At 33.4% G+C, this 16,871-nt stretch overlaps 1 protein-coding gene across 1 annotated transcript; it reads left to right on the top strand.

The window, feature by feature from the left end:
- The first annotated feature begins 213 nt into the window (after nt 1-213).
- Nucleotides 214-16,834, top strand: LOC149059017 (uncharacterized). Its single transcript, XM_089221443.1, has 4 exons — nt 214-1,513; nt 6,780-6,884; nt 10,514-10,606; nt 15,946-16,834. The coding sequence occupies exons 1-4, from the start codon at nt 446-448 to the stop codon at nt 16,039-16,041; spliced, it is 1,362 nt and encodes a 453-aa protein (XP_089077569.1). The 5' UTR covers nt 214-445; the 3' UTR covers nt 16,042-16,834.
- Nucleotides 16,835-16,871: the final 37 nt, after the last annotated feature.

Below are 16,871 nucleotides of genomic sequence, written 5' to 3'. Positions count from 1 at the left end.
CTCCTAATGGTACCTTAATATAGGATTTCACGGAAATAATTCGATAAGTATATTATGTAGATTGAAATAATAATATCATATACTAATATATATTATTCCGTTGTAGCCATTATAAAGTTTATTAAACACGCCCAAATAATAGTATGTTTTTCGAATACTTTTGTTCGGATGTCTGCTTTTACGTACTGCAGTTGCAGTATGAACTCACTGTTCGATCACGTCATAGTAGCTTTTAGACTATAACTTGTAACGTTCAACTATATTATGTAATGATTTGTAATTTATTAGTCAAACAGTCTGACTGGGCATTTTTTGGATCTGAAAAACAGCTAGAATAAATATAATTTATATCTGTTTTTTGACGGTGTAGTTACCTACGACTTGCACAGAACCTCGCAAATCATAGAACCCACACAACCCACACCCACATCACCATATAACGACTATGGCGTGGAAGTCATCATCCAGGGTGCGGAGAAACGAACTGGTCATGTGGGCCACATTGGTGTACTGGACGGGCAAGGTGGCTGGGGTATTGGTGTTGTCCGAAACCAACGTGGGCCGCCGCGTGTTCACGACGGAGTCAGATGGCGGCCGATGGCAGTGGGCCGGGATCCGTGCATGGAACGCGATCTGCCTGGCCGCCGTGGTGCATCGTATCGTCGTGGAAACGTTGCCCATTACGGTGCAGGCCATCACGCAACAACCGCAGGCCTCGTGCTACGATACCGTGTGCGGCGGCGTGTGGTGCGTGTATGCGTGCGTATACTACGCGGTCGCCTGGCTCGACAGAGTGTCGGAGATCTGCGCGTTGGCGGCGGCCGTCACGTGGCGCCGGCTTTCCACGGTGAAATGCTTGAACTCGGCCTCATCCGGTTGTTTGGACGATGACGACGGCGGTGACCGTGTTGAAAGACCGCCGGCATTGAACATGCCATGGCACGCATACCTAATCTTGGCGTTTCCAATTGCGCAGTTTGCGATGACCGCGAACGTGATTTCGGTCACTCAAAACGGCGTGTGGCGCTCTGTTATGGCTACTGTGGCCGCGGTGGCCAGTTGCGCACCGGTCGCAGCGCACGGGACCGCGGCCGCCCTGCTGGTCGTAGCCAACAACAGCATGCGGTCCATCAACTGCCGGATAACTCACCTGTTGCCGGTCGGACGACTACGTCGCGTTATTCGATCCTTCAACGGCAACCCTGACGCCAATGACGCAAAAATCGACGAGAACTGTCGCCAACAAGAAGTCATCGCGCAGCTGGCTCGCAAGCACTGGCAAATCACCGGACTGGTGACTGGTGACGTGTGCGGCGCTTACGGCGTAGACCTTATGACGGCCGTACTGTTGGCCGCGGTCCGCGTCACGTACGTGGCCATATCGGTGTTCCACCGGCTAACCGACGACTCGGACGCGCGGACCAACATGTCGCTAGCTGTCATCGTGCAATTGATAGCGTGGTTCGGACAGTTTGCTTATTTGGCGTACACGTGCGACGATCTGGCAGCTCAAGTATTTAATACTCTTAAATAATGATATTATGATGAGAATAGCGTCAAGTGGGTCGAACTGTTCAAAGTTAGGTTTGAACAGTTTGAAAATCGAACCAACCTATAGGTTCTTACATCTTTATCTATGGTCGAACCAAGTATTAAATAAACCGTATTGAACAAAAAGTTTAAAGGCTCTGTTAAACAGAACGCGTTATCCAAAAAAAAATGGCTCGTCGGCGTGGTGCTTTCACGCGCGTGAATAACGCCGCGATGTAACAAATTACAAAATCACGCGACGTGAAGATAACTCTTTCTGTTTGATAGAGCCTTAAAAAATTTGAAATTCAATACGCCCAACTAATTTGAACTTCTAAATAGTTCAAACTCAAAAAAAAAAAAAAAAACAAATGGAACCCATACACGTTTTGAACAAACAATTTTTTACATTTTAAATTTTGGTTTGACGTAAAACTAAATAGGTTGATTCGCACTTTTACTCAAAAGATGTAGGTCGTTTCGGATTCTGTTTGGAATATTTGGTACGGGTTCAGTTCGATCGGTGTTGTACGATTGAGAACGTTTTACCTTTTTAGCAACACGATTGAGAACGATTGTCGTCGGCAGATCAAAGAAACAATTTTTTTGCACTTCTTGACAAAATTCACCTTAAATTTGTTTATAAAATGAACGAAAATTTTTGCGTACTTGAAATTTTCAAATATTTTGATAGGGCCAAAAAAATTTATCAACACTTCAAAACAAAATTTTCAGAAAAATTGAAAATTTCAGTTGTCTATAAATATCTCAAAAAAAGTCAAAATATTTTGAAAATTAAATCATGTAAAGAGAATGCCAATCTAAATAACTGGAAAAATGTTCAAGTATTTACGACTTATACTTTTTGAATAATAACAAATATCGGTTGAGGATAAATCGTTATCGTTACACTATTTCGAAAAAATTTAAAATTCAAACGCACTTAAAATTTGTCCTATAATGATGCTTCAAGTTTTCTCTATAGCTACTTGAAAGAAAACTTATGGAAAACTTAGTGTTGTATTTTTAATTCTTAGTTGTAAACACAAAACATTTTATGATTTTTCAACTTCAAAATTACTTGCAAATTTTCACGTTTTCGATAGATTTCGTAAAAATTTGAAATATAAACGCTTATAAAAAAAAATTGTGACTTACGGTTTTTATTTTTTTTTAGCTACAATAAGAACAACTCATAAGGAACCTTGTATTAAAGTTTCAAGTTTTTTAGTCGTCCAACATTTTTTTACCGGCACTTCAAAAAAAAAATTCTAAAAAAAATTGAAAATTTAAGTGGTCTATAAATATCTCAAAAAATATCAAAAATATTTGAAAATTAAACTTTATATAGATAACACTAACATAAACATTTGGTGAAAATTTCAAGTATTTACAGTGATTAGTTTTGAATTATAACTACATAAAAAATCGATTTGGTCGAAAACGAGTTTTGCGTAAAAATTCCCGTTTTTCTGTCATTTTTTTTGTTGTTTTTCTCGATTTTTTTGAAAACTGTTGGAAAATGTTTACTTTTGACCTCTATAATGCACCAAAGATATTCACTTTTACATTGGAAACCACCCCCAAAGTTTGAAATCGAAGCATTACTTCGACTAGTTATGCTGTACACTGACACAAAAACAAAAAAAAAAACACACACACATTATTGTAAAATTAATACATTCATCACTTCGTTCAGAATCTAATATAAATATGTTGTAAATAAATATTAATTTTATTAAATTTTAATCTTAAAAAATGCCTTAAGCTGACAAATAAGTGATAAATGTATTCTTTGGTCCCGGGTAGAAAAGGCTTAAGTCAATTTGATCAACTTTTTGAGACAGCAGTATCAATGTTTGAAAATTCCTACGTGTAAGTTCATTATATTCTTACATATTTAAGGTATTTTTATATTGTATATATTGCATTCTGAATACATTTAACCATTAAAATTCTTGATACTATGAATATTTACCGAGATAACTGTAGTTATGCCCTTTTGATTTCACTAGTTTTGACTTAAGCCTTTTTGTTCACGACTTATGCCCTTTTTATTTCACTTATTTTGACTTATGTCTTTTTGTCCATGACTTTTAAAATAAAATAAATTATCAGATAAAAATGTCACTGAACAGGTACATTAATGTCTAATACGTAGAATATAGTAATAAACTAAAAACCAATAATTATAGTATATTCATTTATTATTTTAAAAAATATTGTTATTGTACCTATTATAAAAAAAAATTACAACATAATAAAATTAAAAATTAATACAACAAAATTTAATGTTATAATTAATCACTTTCACTGAACAATGTCAAAAATAAATTAATATTGGAGCGCAAACTCATTATCATTCTATCAATAGAAAGAAAGATAGACAAAAATAAATTGTTTTTATAACATCAACAACTATACGTATACTATAATAGCCTATAATATGGTACCATGGAAATAGACAAACAAGTTTTTCTGTTGGTATAACTGCAGTTTAAACTTAACATGATATTATTATGAGAGATGAAAGGTTTCAGTTGTAATCATTACTACCAATTATAATTTTTGTTATAATATTATAATAATAAATTAATTTTTAATTATGATATAATTACACTACAAAAGGCGTAAGTCATATTAAGCCTTATGTACCTGAGCGATAAAATGGTATAAACGGCATAAGTCATCATATACGCCTTTTCTACCGAACGTAGAAACGATTATGTTTAGATATGCCTTATTTATTTATTCAATAATATGAGTAATATTCTTCACTGACTTATGCCAATTGGACCAAAAAAATCAGCAAAAATTAAGCTATAAATCGATTGAAAAAAAAAATTTTGTGAAAAATTGACTTAAGCCCTTTCTACCTGGGACCAAAGTATTGATTTTACAGTTATGTGTGTGTTTATTTTTATTTATCAAATTTAATTCCACGTGACCATGTAAGTTTATTCTGTAACCCAAAACTCAAAGAAATATAGTAATCGATATCTATTATATACATTGTATTGTATATTTTATATTTTTAATTAATGTGGCAACGTTGCATAAATGTTGGCAGGTAAAAACGTTCTCAATCAACTCCACCGATGGTAAAATCCAAAGATTACAACTATTTTTAGTACAGCTACCAGTGGCGGTCCTTGTCTCCTTGACCAATTCCAGGGGGGGGGAAAAATATTTTTCACATTAAGATTAAATACAATAAGTTCTCGAAAATAGAAGTCATAAAAAAGTTTATTTCATATAATTTTATAATAATTTATATTATAAAATTATTACTATTACTATTACTATTTATTTCTATATAATTTTATATTTACAAAATAAAAGTCCTTTTTCGAATTTTTTGTTTTGCAAATCGGTCAATAACATTTTCATGACTTACGGTAATATCTCTGTGAATATGGAGTAATGCTAAACCACTAAGTCTAGTGTTCCCCATTCTTGACCGTAACCATGTTTTTACTCTATAAAAGCATAACAAGCAAAGCATTAAGCAATAGACAAAAATGTTCAGTTAAACGTTCTGATCAAAGTTAACACAAAGAACAGAACTCAAGGAAACTTAAAAGTTGGCTTTTAAGATGTAATTTTTATGCATCATAACTTATGATTCATAACCTTAAAAGATTTTACAACTAATATAAGCTTTGAAATTGTCTTGTATAACTGAATAACTCATAAACAATATAACGTTTTACGTTATCGATGTGTTTAAGCTAGCTTATCTATGATAACAGGCTCGTCGTGCACACCGTATCAATCTAGCGGTGTGTGTGTGGTACAGCTCAGCTATAATTGGTAGTGACTGCCGTACCGTCCGCCACTTTATCATGTGCATATCACAGAATAGCTGAAACCTACTATCGCCAAACAAAATTAAAATCATTGATTTTTTCTTGCTTTAATTACCACAATTATTTATCATAAAATAATGTAAAACATAAATATATTACAAGGTTTTTTTTGTAATATAATATAAACCAAGGGGGGGGGGGCAGATCCACCCATCCCCCCGTAGGACCGCCACTGATAGCTACTCATCAACATCATGTGTTGTCTCCGTCGTACAAGTGCGTAGCGTAGCAAATTTTACGCTCAGCAGATCACGTTTATCTCCGTTAATTTAAAATTTAGAGTGAATTGACCTAGGTATTATAAAAATTAAAGGCAAGATTACTACCGAGGGCATCTCATGGGCTTTTTATTATATTTTAATTTTAAACTGAGTTATGAGTATTTTTAGGTATAAAAATAATTTACAATTCATTCTAAATTTTAAATTGAAGGAGATAAAATAGATTTGCTGAGCGTAAAATTTGTTATGCTATGCACTTGTACGTAGACAACACATGCGGGTGTGGCGTCCTCTTAATCGTAAAATCTGTAAATCTGTACATAAATTATGAAAGTACGTATTGTCTACGTAATGTAAATTATTATTAACAATTATATATTTTTATATTTTTCCCATTTGATCATCATATGATTTTTTTTTTAATTATTGCATGTATCTAAATACAATAAATGTATTATAATAAATCTGTAGACACATAAATGATGTAATTTTAGTTAATCAGATTGGATTTGGTTACTTTTATTTTAGGTAAAATAAATGTACAGGTGATGGAATCGTGGAATTTACATGAAAAAAAATCCAAAAAGGTTGCAATCGGTGGAATTTAAATGTGTTCGATATTTTAACTAGTCTGTGAGGTGTGACCGTTGATGATGGACATATTATTTAATCGTAAATATTTAGAATATTTAGATAGGATGACTATCTTAATTTTTCACTCTTCATAATCGGTTAATATGGCATGATTCAAAGTGTTTAAAGATAGCGGCGTTCACGTATTAGTCGGGTTACCCACTCGACTCGTAATTTTGATTGGAAAACGTGTTAGTTACCTATATAAATTATGTTTTAACATATGCCGGTGTAGCAAGTTATAAATTGATATTAAATATAATATTATATAAATAAGTCAATAACTATTTAAACCTTTTTTAAGTTTATATGAAAATTATTAATAAAGATTAAATTATTCAACTAAATTAATGAAGTACCTACATGCCTGATTGCATAATAATTAATAAAGTACATCTAGATCCATTAAAGCAAAAGAAATGTAAAGAAAACTTATAAAATATGATCAACTTATGTTGTAAACAATTACATACAATAAATTATTATAAGTCTAAAAATTAATTTTTTTTTTTTTTTGGTTTAATAGTCGAGTAAAATGTTTGACAATTTGAATACATTATTGTTGGATATTTTTGAGGAAAGTCGACTCTCTGGAGAACCATACATAAGTAAAATGCAAGAAATTGAAGCGGTGAGTGTACAAAATTAAGATAGGTAAAATAAAGTGTGTCGTGTTTATAAAGTATAACCTATACTATAGTATATAGCTATAGGTTGTGTTGGATACACAATCAAATTTTAAATTCGGCGCGCTGCATGCGATCCGAATTTGTTGCAATGTTGTCGCCCTGCTGCTCCGTCGACGAAGTCTACGCAAAACCGAACTTTGTACCATGAGGAGGGGACGGGTACTGTCGCGGTCTAGCCGTTGGTCGCCGACACCCGCCACCGCCGTCTTTGTCGTATTGTCGTTATTCATCCGTCTTGGGCTCTTGGTGTTCTATTGTGTTTTATGCCTTTTTCTACGATCCGGTGCGTCGTCGCCGTTTATACGCCATTGTTTTTTTTTTTTTTTTGTCGAGCATCCGAGCTCCGGCGTTTTCGTAATCCATGTATCGTCTCGATCGTCCGTGTCGCGATACGTCAGTGTTTTAGCGACCTTTGTCGCTCGTCCGTTCATCTCGTGTGACTTGAGCCCTGCTCGTCCACATACCACGTGTTCCGCCCGTCCGTTTCTAACGCAGTGCGAACCTTGGTAGTTGTTGTAAGTCCGAGCCTTGCTGCTCACCTACTCGTCAGGTACGTGCGTTGTACGTGTACCGAGTTTGGCCCCTGCCGCCGAAGAACCCACAGCTTTATTTATTTATTGCTTTGTCGCCCGTCCGTAGTTTACGCCGTGTGCGACCCTCCGTATTTTCCGCGCTCAAGCACCTTGCCGTCCGCGGTCGTGTTGTTTTTATTCGAAGTGCAGACGGCTCTTCGTCTCTGACGTGCTGTATACGAAGTCTCAGACACGCGGGCCAGTTTTCGTCAAGTCGACGTGGGGTACATCGTCGTGTTGATTGTGGTTATTGTCCTTCTCCTGCTGGCCGTCGTCGTTCGGGGCGGTAAACGGTTCGGTTCTGGGCAACTCCCTCGTCATCGGCGTGTTATCACTTCGCACTATCAACGCGCATCGTATCGGGTCGTACACACAAAATCATTTGTAAACATTGTTTTATTTTGTATCAATTTTATCATTCGTCCTACGCGACGGTCATTTCGACACTGATCATTGTGTATTATTATATTGCGTTCCGGCGTTCGCCGATCGGGCTGTGGTCGTGTGACTAGTACGTATTAAGACTAACACTAGTTTTTTAAGCTACCTTATTTGGCAGCATATTATAATAAATTGTTCCGTACCCTTTCATATCGTAAATATTGTTCTTGTTGATTAGCTTCCATTCATCACCTCACACCTTAATTCTCACATTCTCGAACCTACCCTTAATATACAGTCCACTCTCCCCCTCCTACAGGGTTATCGACAGGTCTACAACGACGAGGTAGATCACACACGACGCGCTACGTGTTGATCGTTGGAAGCGCACGCACACGCGTACACGCGTCATTGAGCTTGGTGTGCAGCCGTCGCACAGGTGGTATGAAGCGTTATTGGTTAGCAATAGATCGTAGGTGATAGAGCTTATACTATTACTATAACCAATAATGCTTCATTGACCAGCTCAAAATCTACAAAATATATAGTACATATAGCTACCTAGCCACCTAGGTAGTACAAATTCTGATTATTAAAGAAAAACTTGGACTTGGCAACAATTATGAATTCAATATTATCGCATTAATATACAGGATGATTTTTTAAGCATGTTCGCCACATTTTTATGCTTAAATTATGCATATATTCAAATTCTGATTTTTGGAATTTTTAAGTGTAGTTAAAGACGATATTTTTGAGTACTTTGATTTTTCACAACTTTTAAGGAGTATCCTGTAGCGCAGTGGTTCTCAACCGGTGTACCGCGGCACAATACTGTGCCGAGAGATCGACTAGGTGTGCCGCGAGAAGTTACTGATATTTGTAATTATGCTGGTAAAAATATTGAAAACGGTAATTTATTTCATTACATTCGTATTGAGTGTGCCGCGAAAATTTGTGATGTATAATGATGTGTCGTGAACCAAAAAAGCTTGAGAATCACTGCTGTAGCGATAACAACTTTGGTTTTTCAAATAAATGACAACCTATATGTTTTAAAGCAAAATGTGATTCAGATAATTTTTCTGAAAATTTTGACATATTGCAATCAAAATTCGAACGAAAACTTCCAGAGTTATTGTACTTGAAATACTAAGGAATAAGGATAAAAGTCTAATACTTAAATGCCTAAGTTGTAAATGGATACACGTACATATTTCGCATTTGTGCTATTGTACACTATTGTTCGGTATTTTATTATAAGTAGGTATACCTATGCTATACAAATATTAACGTTGCCTATAAGGTATAGGTAACATGGATAAAATAAAAAGGATATTATTTTATTCATATTTTCTTTTGTTTTGAAAATTATCAGATACAATATTTGGCCATTTAGTAATAAGTAGTGATTATTAACAAATATTTTATTTTTATATTGTATACCGAATTATAATTATCGTATCCATTTACAACGTAGGCATTTAAGTATTAGACTTTTATCCTTATTCCTTAGTATTTCAAGTACAATAACTCTGGAAGTTTTCGTTCGAATTTTGATTGCAATATGTCAAAATTTTCAGAAAAATTATCTGAATCACATTTTGCTTTAAAACATATAGGTTGTCATTTGAAAAACCAAAGTTGGTATCGCTACAGGATACTCCTTAAAAGTTGTGAAAAATCTAAGTACTCAAAAATATCGCCTTTAACTACAGTTAAATATTCCAAAAATCAGAATTTGAATATATGCATAATTTAAGCATAAAAATGGGGCGAGAATGCTTAAAAAATCACCCTATATACCTAATATGTTAATATATATTATAGATACATATATAATATATACTGTAGTTTATACTATATAAGTGCCTATATTGTCTGTAAAAACGTATTCATATTGAAAAATATTATGATATTTGATGCATCAAACTATTAATTATTAGATACATAGATAGAATTTTTAAATTTATACATAGGTATGTAAGCCATATTTGGCTTATAATAATAGGTCAATAAATAAATTTTACATTTTTATCATTTGTCATTGTAGACATGACAATATTTTAGATTCTGATAATAAATAACTAGAAACAAAATATTATTATATAACCATTAATACTTAACAGCATTTCCTGGATGAGGTATAATAAAGTAAAATATTTATTTCAAAATAAATAATTTATTGCTTAACATTATAATATAATGTTCATTTTTACTAGTAAAGAAGTGGGAAGCCTCCAAGGCTTAATTCTAATAAAAAAAAAAAATAATTTTGGTTTCAAGTTGAGACGCGTGTCATGTAAATTTAAAAACTTGGCTTGCCAATTCATGAGATTGGCGTGCTTAATATTCAAAAAAATAATAATTTTGAAATTTTCTTTTCTATTGAGGGAGTTGTCAAAACCTCTAACTTGTAGATGATCATGTATTTTATGTATGTTTTTAATTTGTGGTGAAAGTATTTATTTCAAAAAAATTTAAAAAATCTTTGCCGTGAAATTTACGGCAACGGCAAATTAAACATTCGCCAAAACATTTTTGGAAAATTATAGTATAATATGGTTTTTGACTTACTAAGTTTAATTTCACTAATTCAAAATATGTTTGGTTGACAGGTGCAAGAGTTAATGCGTCAAGTTGTTGCACGCAAAATCATTGTACACGCATGCGGTGGTTTAATAACGTTAAATCTATCTCTCATAACCACGGTAATATATTATAATACTCAATAATTTACCATTAGTGACATATTTAGGATTTTGTCAAGAGGGAAAAGAATAAACGTTAACAAACATTTAATTTCCCTAAGGAGAGGGAGCAGTTCACTTACCATCAACATCACAATATTATAAATAAGGATCAAGGGACCATGTGGCATCTATCCCCATATTTCCCCTGCTCCGTAAATACGCCCTGCTTACTAATAATTACATACCTACATGGACAAATAGACAATAATACGATATACTTAGACACTATTAGTTTTACGAGAGAAAGCAGCTATCTTGGCATTTTGCACATACCAATGGGAAATGACGGAGCTTCACGGTTTTCGAAGCCTAATTCACTCATCATGTACAGTAAGTTCTCGTTACAACGAATACCGATACAACGAAAAATCCCGTTATAACGAAAGTAATAGAAGTTCCCTGCCGAAAAGCTATTAAAACAATGTTAAACTAATCTCAATATAACGAAATGATTGATTTTTAAAAATCCCGATACAACGAACTATTTGTACTTGCAATGTGAAGGAAGCTATCGAATGGATATGCGGAGCTTGGGATGATATCAGTCAATCAACAATAACTAACTGTTGGAAACATGCAACCACAACCAAAGACGCCAATTCTGTTTCAGAAGTGGCCGAATATGATGAATCAAATACCCACGATATCCAACAATCTGAGTTAGAGCAAATTTGGAGCACTGCAAAAAAGAAAACGTCGCTTCCCTACGACGTGAATTTAGAAGATTATCTTGGTGCAGATGACAACGTTTCAACATGTTATGAACTAACCGAAGTAGACATCGTTCAATCCATTAAAGACAGCAAAGATGAGGCCACCGATGAAAGTAGTGGAGACGAAGACGAAGAAGCTGTGATGGGAAATGATGTGCGCAATGTCACTTCATCAGAAGCCTTAACAAGTTTGGAAGTAATGCGAACATTCATTACATCACAGAGTGATGTACCAGACTTCATCTTTACAAACATTCACCAACTACAAAATTATTTACTTTCTATTAAAACAGCAAACCTTGTTCAAAAGAAAATTGTTGATTTTCTATAATAAAGTTATTTATTTTTTCGCAAATTATTTACATTTGAATTATTTATTTATTACATACATATTTGAACTATACATATTCGAATTTTCAAAATTTCGTTACAACGAAATTTCCGTTATAACGAAAAAAAAATGTGGTCCCTTGGAGTTCGTTGTAACGAGAACTTACTGTAGTAGGTATTCTGGGTGTTCGTGTAGCGACCAGTGTATGAAATACTTGGTCCAGGCTCATCCAATTATTTCTTAATTAGTTACGTGTTAGGTCTGAATGAAGGGGAAAATTTGAGACGTAAGGAGGTGCATTTGTTAATTTCCTTAGAGCAATGTTTTGGAATGCTTGAATTTTATTAACGTTTGTTTTTTTTACACTACCTACCCCATAACTGCAGACTGTACGTCCAATTTGGTTTGAGTAAATTTTTATATATAAGACGTTTGGTGCACGTGGAGGTGTATTTATTATTGCATAATACCGTTTTTAGTATGCGTAGGCAATTATTTAGAGCTAGTCTTTTGGTTCTTATATGGTGAGCCTAAGTAAGTCTTTAATCAAGTGTTAGACCAAGATATTTAACAGCAGGAGAGGAAGGAATGGGTGTACCATATAGAGATACAATATAAATTTAGACACGGAGCCTGTCTGAGGGTGATGGTAGTGTGGATAGATTTGCTTTGATTGACTTTAAAACGCCATATGGTAAACCAGTTTTCCATGTAGGCAAGATGATTTTGTAAATTTGAAAAGGCAGTAAGGGAATTGTGGTTGATCGAAATTATCGCTTTGTCATCTGCGCATAGTCGGCTACTGATGTAAAAGGAGTGGTTGCAGGTTGGTCTGAAGCATAAATGTTATATATAATAGGGTATAATATGCCGCCTTGTGGAACACCTGCGTTTATAACTGCTATATCGGAGAAAGCAGAACTGTAGCAAATTTGAAAATGACGTTCTATGAGATACGATTTTATAATTAGATAGTAAATAGGTGGAAGGAATCTTTTAAGCTTATACAGCAGGCTATCATACCAAACTCAGTCAAATGCTTGAAAGATGTCTAAAAACACACACGTACAATATAATTTTTGTTCCAACGCATAGGAAATACTGTCAACTTATCTCTGCACTTGATGTATAGTCAAATGAGAAGCATGAAACCCGAATTGGGTATCAGGCAGCACGTTATTTTCAATAATAATGAGTATACACTAGGGTGGTCCTCCGTTATAGATGAAGTAAAAAAAAATTGCAAAATGTTCAAGTTACCGCCCTCAAATCGATTCAGTTACTTAAAAAAAGCATGAGAAAAATTTTTTAGACGAAATGGTCAACTTTAACCCGTGCCGCAAAAGCTCTAAAGTTTTAATAACGAAAAAATGTTAGAAATCGTTTGTTTTTGAATATAATTAATCATAACTCTTAAAAGAATGATTTTACAAAAAAATTTTAAAGACATTAATTGTACGTTATTATTGTTACAACAGTTTTATACTTATACATTTTTTTTAAATATATTATTATCAAAGATATTTGAGTTTGAATTTTAAAAATAAAATTTTTTGTCTATTTTCATTGCTATTGCAGAAGCTTTAGGTAATAATGTTAATGAACTTATTGTAAACCGATCATCGATACGACGCTCTCGCATAAAATACCGTAAGCAACGTGCTGAAAAAATACGTCATGACTATAACTTAGGCAAGGAAGACGCAGTTGTTATACACTGGGACGGAAAACTTCTTCCAAATTTAACCGGGAAAGGCTTAGTCGATAGGCTGCCTATAATCGCGTCAGTAAATGGTCGAGAACAACTGCCATAGGTGTCCCGGCGTTAAATAGTGGAACTGGACTTGAACAAGCCAATGCAGTATACCAAACGCTTGTAGATTGGTGTTTAGATGAAAATGTACAAGCACTTTGTTTTGATACTACAGCATCAAATACAGATCGCTTAAATGGAGCTTGTGTTTTGCTTGAGCAACTATTAGAACGCGAAATAATATATTTACCATGCCGCCATCATATTTATGAAATTATATTGAAAATTGTGTTCGATTTGAAATTTGGTGCAACATCGGGCCCAGATGTTGCAATTTTTAAAAGGTTCCAACAAGCATGGGGAACAATTAACCCTAACAATCTTAATTCTGGCATACTTAATACTAATGTAATGGATTCTGTAAATGACGTATGTGACGAAATTATTAAATTTTCTAAGGATCAACTATTAGAAAAGCAGCCAAGAGATGATTATCGAGAGTTACTAGAATTAACAGTAATTTTTTTGGGCGGAAAACTTGGAAAAACATGGAATTTCCATCTGATTCTCCGGAACAATATTACAATATATCAATATTTTTACCTTTTTTGGATCATTTTATTTGTCAATTAAAAGATAGATTTACTAATCATCATCATGTAATGGCTCAACTACAATCACTTATTCCAAATTTTCTTAAAAATACAACTGATATAAAAGATTTAAGAGGTAGCGCTTTTTATAAAGATATTTTACCTAATTATGAAACATTTGACGCAGAAATTAAAATATGGCCAACTAAATGGAAAAATGTATCTGATACAGACCGTCCAACTACATCATTGACTACTTTGTCTGGCATCTGCAATGTCTTATGATTTTTTTCCCAAACATTCACGGTCTTTTAACAATTTTGACCACATTACCTGTTACAACTGCTACTGCTGAACGGTCATTCTCAACTCTACGGAGACTTAAAACATACTTGCGAAACAATATGGGAGAAACGAGACTTACTGGATTGGCCTTACTAAACATATACCGAAATGTTGAAGAAATTATTAATAGACTGTTATGTTACCACGAAAATTGGATTTTAGACTGTAGTTTGTATTTTTTTATATAAAAAATATAGGGTATCCCATAAAGTGCGCAACTTTTGAGTCTGCCGCCATTTTTTAAATATTTTGTTTGCAACCCTGTTTTTATCGTTTCTAGTATCTACTATTACTCCGGTTTAATCATCAGTTGTTGTTTTCTATATTGGTTCAGTCGTCATGGAGCGGTTTATAAATAAACTACGTTTTCAGATCGTGAAAACTTATTAATTCTAATTCCCGGGAAGACTGATTTCACTGCGAGGTAACCGGGAGTGGCCTGCCAGGTCCTGCGACCTTATCCCCTGTGATTTCTTTATGTGGGGTTATGTCAAATCTCAAGTGTAAAAACCGCATACCATTCAACAACTGAAAGCGGAAATCACACGAGTCATTTTCGACGTCACACCAGACATCTGTGAGCGGGTTATAATCAATTTCATCGAGCGCGTTAACAAATGCCGACTCAATGGAGGTGGTCATATGCCAGATATTGTTCTCCACCATTAAATCTGAGATGTTATTGAATGTAAATATATAAAAATAAATAAATTTTGATTATTATTTTTTTTAAGTTTCGCACTTTATAATGGGACACTATATCTAATTTTTTTGATTTTTTTCTTCTATCTACTTAAAAGTTTAATATACCTAGGTAATTGTATGTGCATATAATAATCAAATACATTTCTGTCTGTTCGTAATACATATTATTTAATGCTATAATTATTATTATTACTATTATTATTCCTAATATTCATAATTCATAAATATACTTACTTCTGAACACTGAACAAATATAAAGAACATTTAGTAAATTTAATAACAACAAACATAAAGTTTGAATATTTAGCATAATTGTCACATTAAAAATAATGAGTAAGCAGGAAGAAATTATTTTATTGTGTTGCTGTACAATTTATATTGCTATATTTTGTAACTCCCCACCGAAATTTATTCTGTGTACGTGCCTGTATTAGAGAGAATTTACTAATTATACAATTTAAAGTTATGATTAAAAACAAAAATGTCATAACTTAATCCAGTATATAGTAGCAGCAATTTGAAGCAGAAAACTATCTATTATAGTGTTATATACATCGCTTTTAAATTGTCATATCAATAGTGTGGTGGTGTCATATAGCAAAATATCATTGTCGCCTCAACACATCTTGCTTCACTAGTCACTTATTACTGCCCTGAGTCCTATCCCATCTTAATATTTATTCACTAAAAATATTCCCACCTTTATCAATATTACATAATATGTATTATAATATTATATTGACGATTGTCTACATTATATAGCCAAAGTGATTAATAGAAAACATTAAATAACAAACTTTTTTCTTTTGTAATCATTGCGTTGTTTTATAGTTATGTACAATTTTTTTCTGTTCTAGATCATTGGAGTCACATTAACATATTTTATTGTTTTATTGCAATTTGAATCATCGCACAGTAGTAGTGTTCTTAATGATACAAGTAAGATTCAATGAGCATCATTGTTGTTCAAGAACTTTTTTATCAACTCAAAAATGTTCACAAAATATTTTGGTTTCGGATTCAATCAAGTACATGGACATTAAAGTACCAACGGTGACATTTAAATTTGCCCAATTTGTACATTTAAGTCTGGAATTTCATTTATCGACTTTTTCAAAAGCTGTACTACATCTTGACTAACTACCTACACCTTCACATATAAATTCATTAGTACCTATTTAGCATTATATTGTTCCTGATCCATTCATCAATGCTTTAGAACACTCGTATGTCTCTTACTTCATTTTGAAATATTTATTGTATCCTAGTTTTAAATTGAGTACCCGGAAATTTAAACCAACAAATCAAGAGCTAAGAATTTTCCTTTTTCATCACCGTGAGGAATGTCTTGTACATATGTTTGCCAACATTTGATCGTTGCTTTTGAATGTTTCCTTATCAAGTCCTTCACAAATAAAGGAAGTCATCCGGTTCATAAATTCTCGTAGTTTATTCGGAGTTGTATCGCAGCGATGTGTAGTGCTTTTACATTTAATTAAATTTCTCCAGAAATGCCCCACGTTTAAGATTGATGCATAACGCAAACAATTATAATATCGATTATTAAACCATATTTAGTACGGAGGCTCATATAATATATATATATATATAAAAAAAAAATGTCCTAAATGTCTTAAGTTTTTTAAAATATTATAATTTTAAGTAATTATATGTAAGGCATTTTATAAGTTGCTATAATGTGTCTTTATCTGTTATCTACGTTTTTCTTGATTGTATAATAATGTATAAGCCGCTTGACGTTGATTATAATAATAATAAATAA

Source organism: Diuraphis noxia, unplaced genomic scaffold (assembly GCF_037042655.1).
Source record: "Diuraphis noxia isolate RWA-SAM2 unplaced genomic scaffold, SU_Dnox_SAM2 contig0002, whole genome shotgun sequence".
Lineage (NCBI taxonomy): Eukaryota > Metazoa > Arthropoda > Insecta > Hemiptera > Aphididae > Diuraphis > Diuraphis noxia.
The sequence above is the reverse complement of the archived record's forward strand: the minus strand, read 5'-3'. Positions and strand labels throughout refer to the sequence as shown.

Coding starts and splice junctions, on each gene's coding strand:
- LOC149059017 (XM_089221443.1), top strand. CDS start 446: ATGGCGTGGAAGTCATCATCCAGGGTGCGGAGAAACGAACTGGTCATG. Junction 1,514..6,779: donor GCGACGATCTGGCAGCTCAA/GTATTTAATACT, acceptor TTGGTTTAATAG/TCGAGTAAAATGTTTGACAA. Junction 6,885..10,513: donor AAATGCAAGAAATTGAAGCG/GTGAGTGTACAA, acceptor TTTGGTTGACAG/GTGCAAGAGTTAATGCGTCA.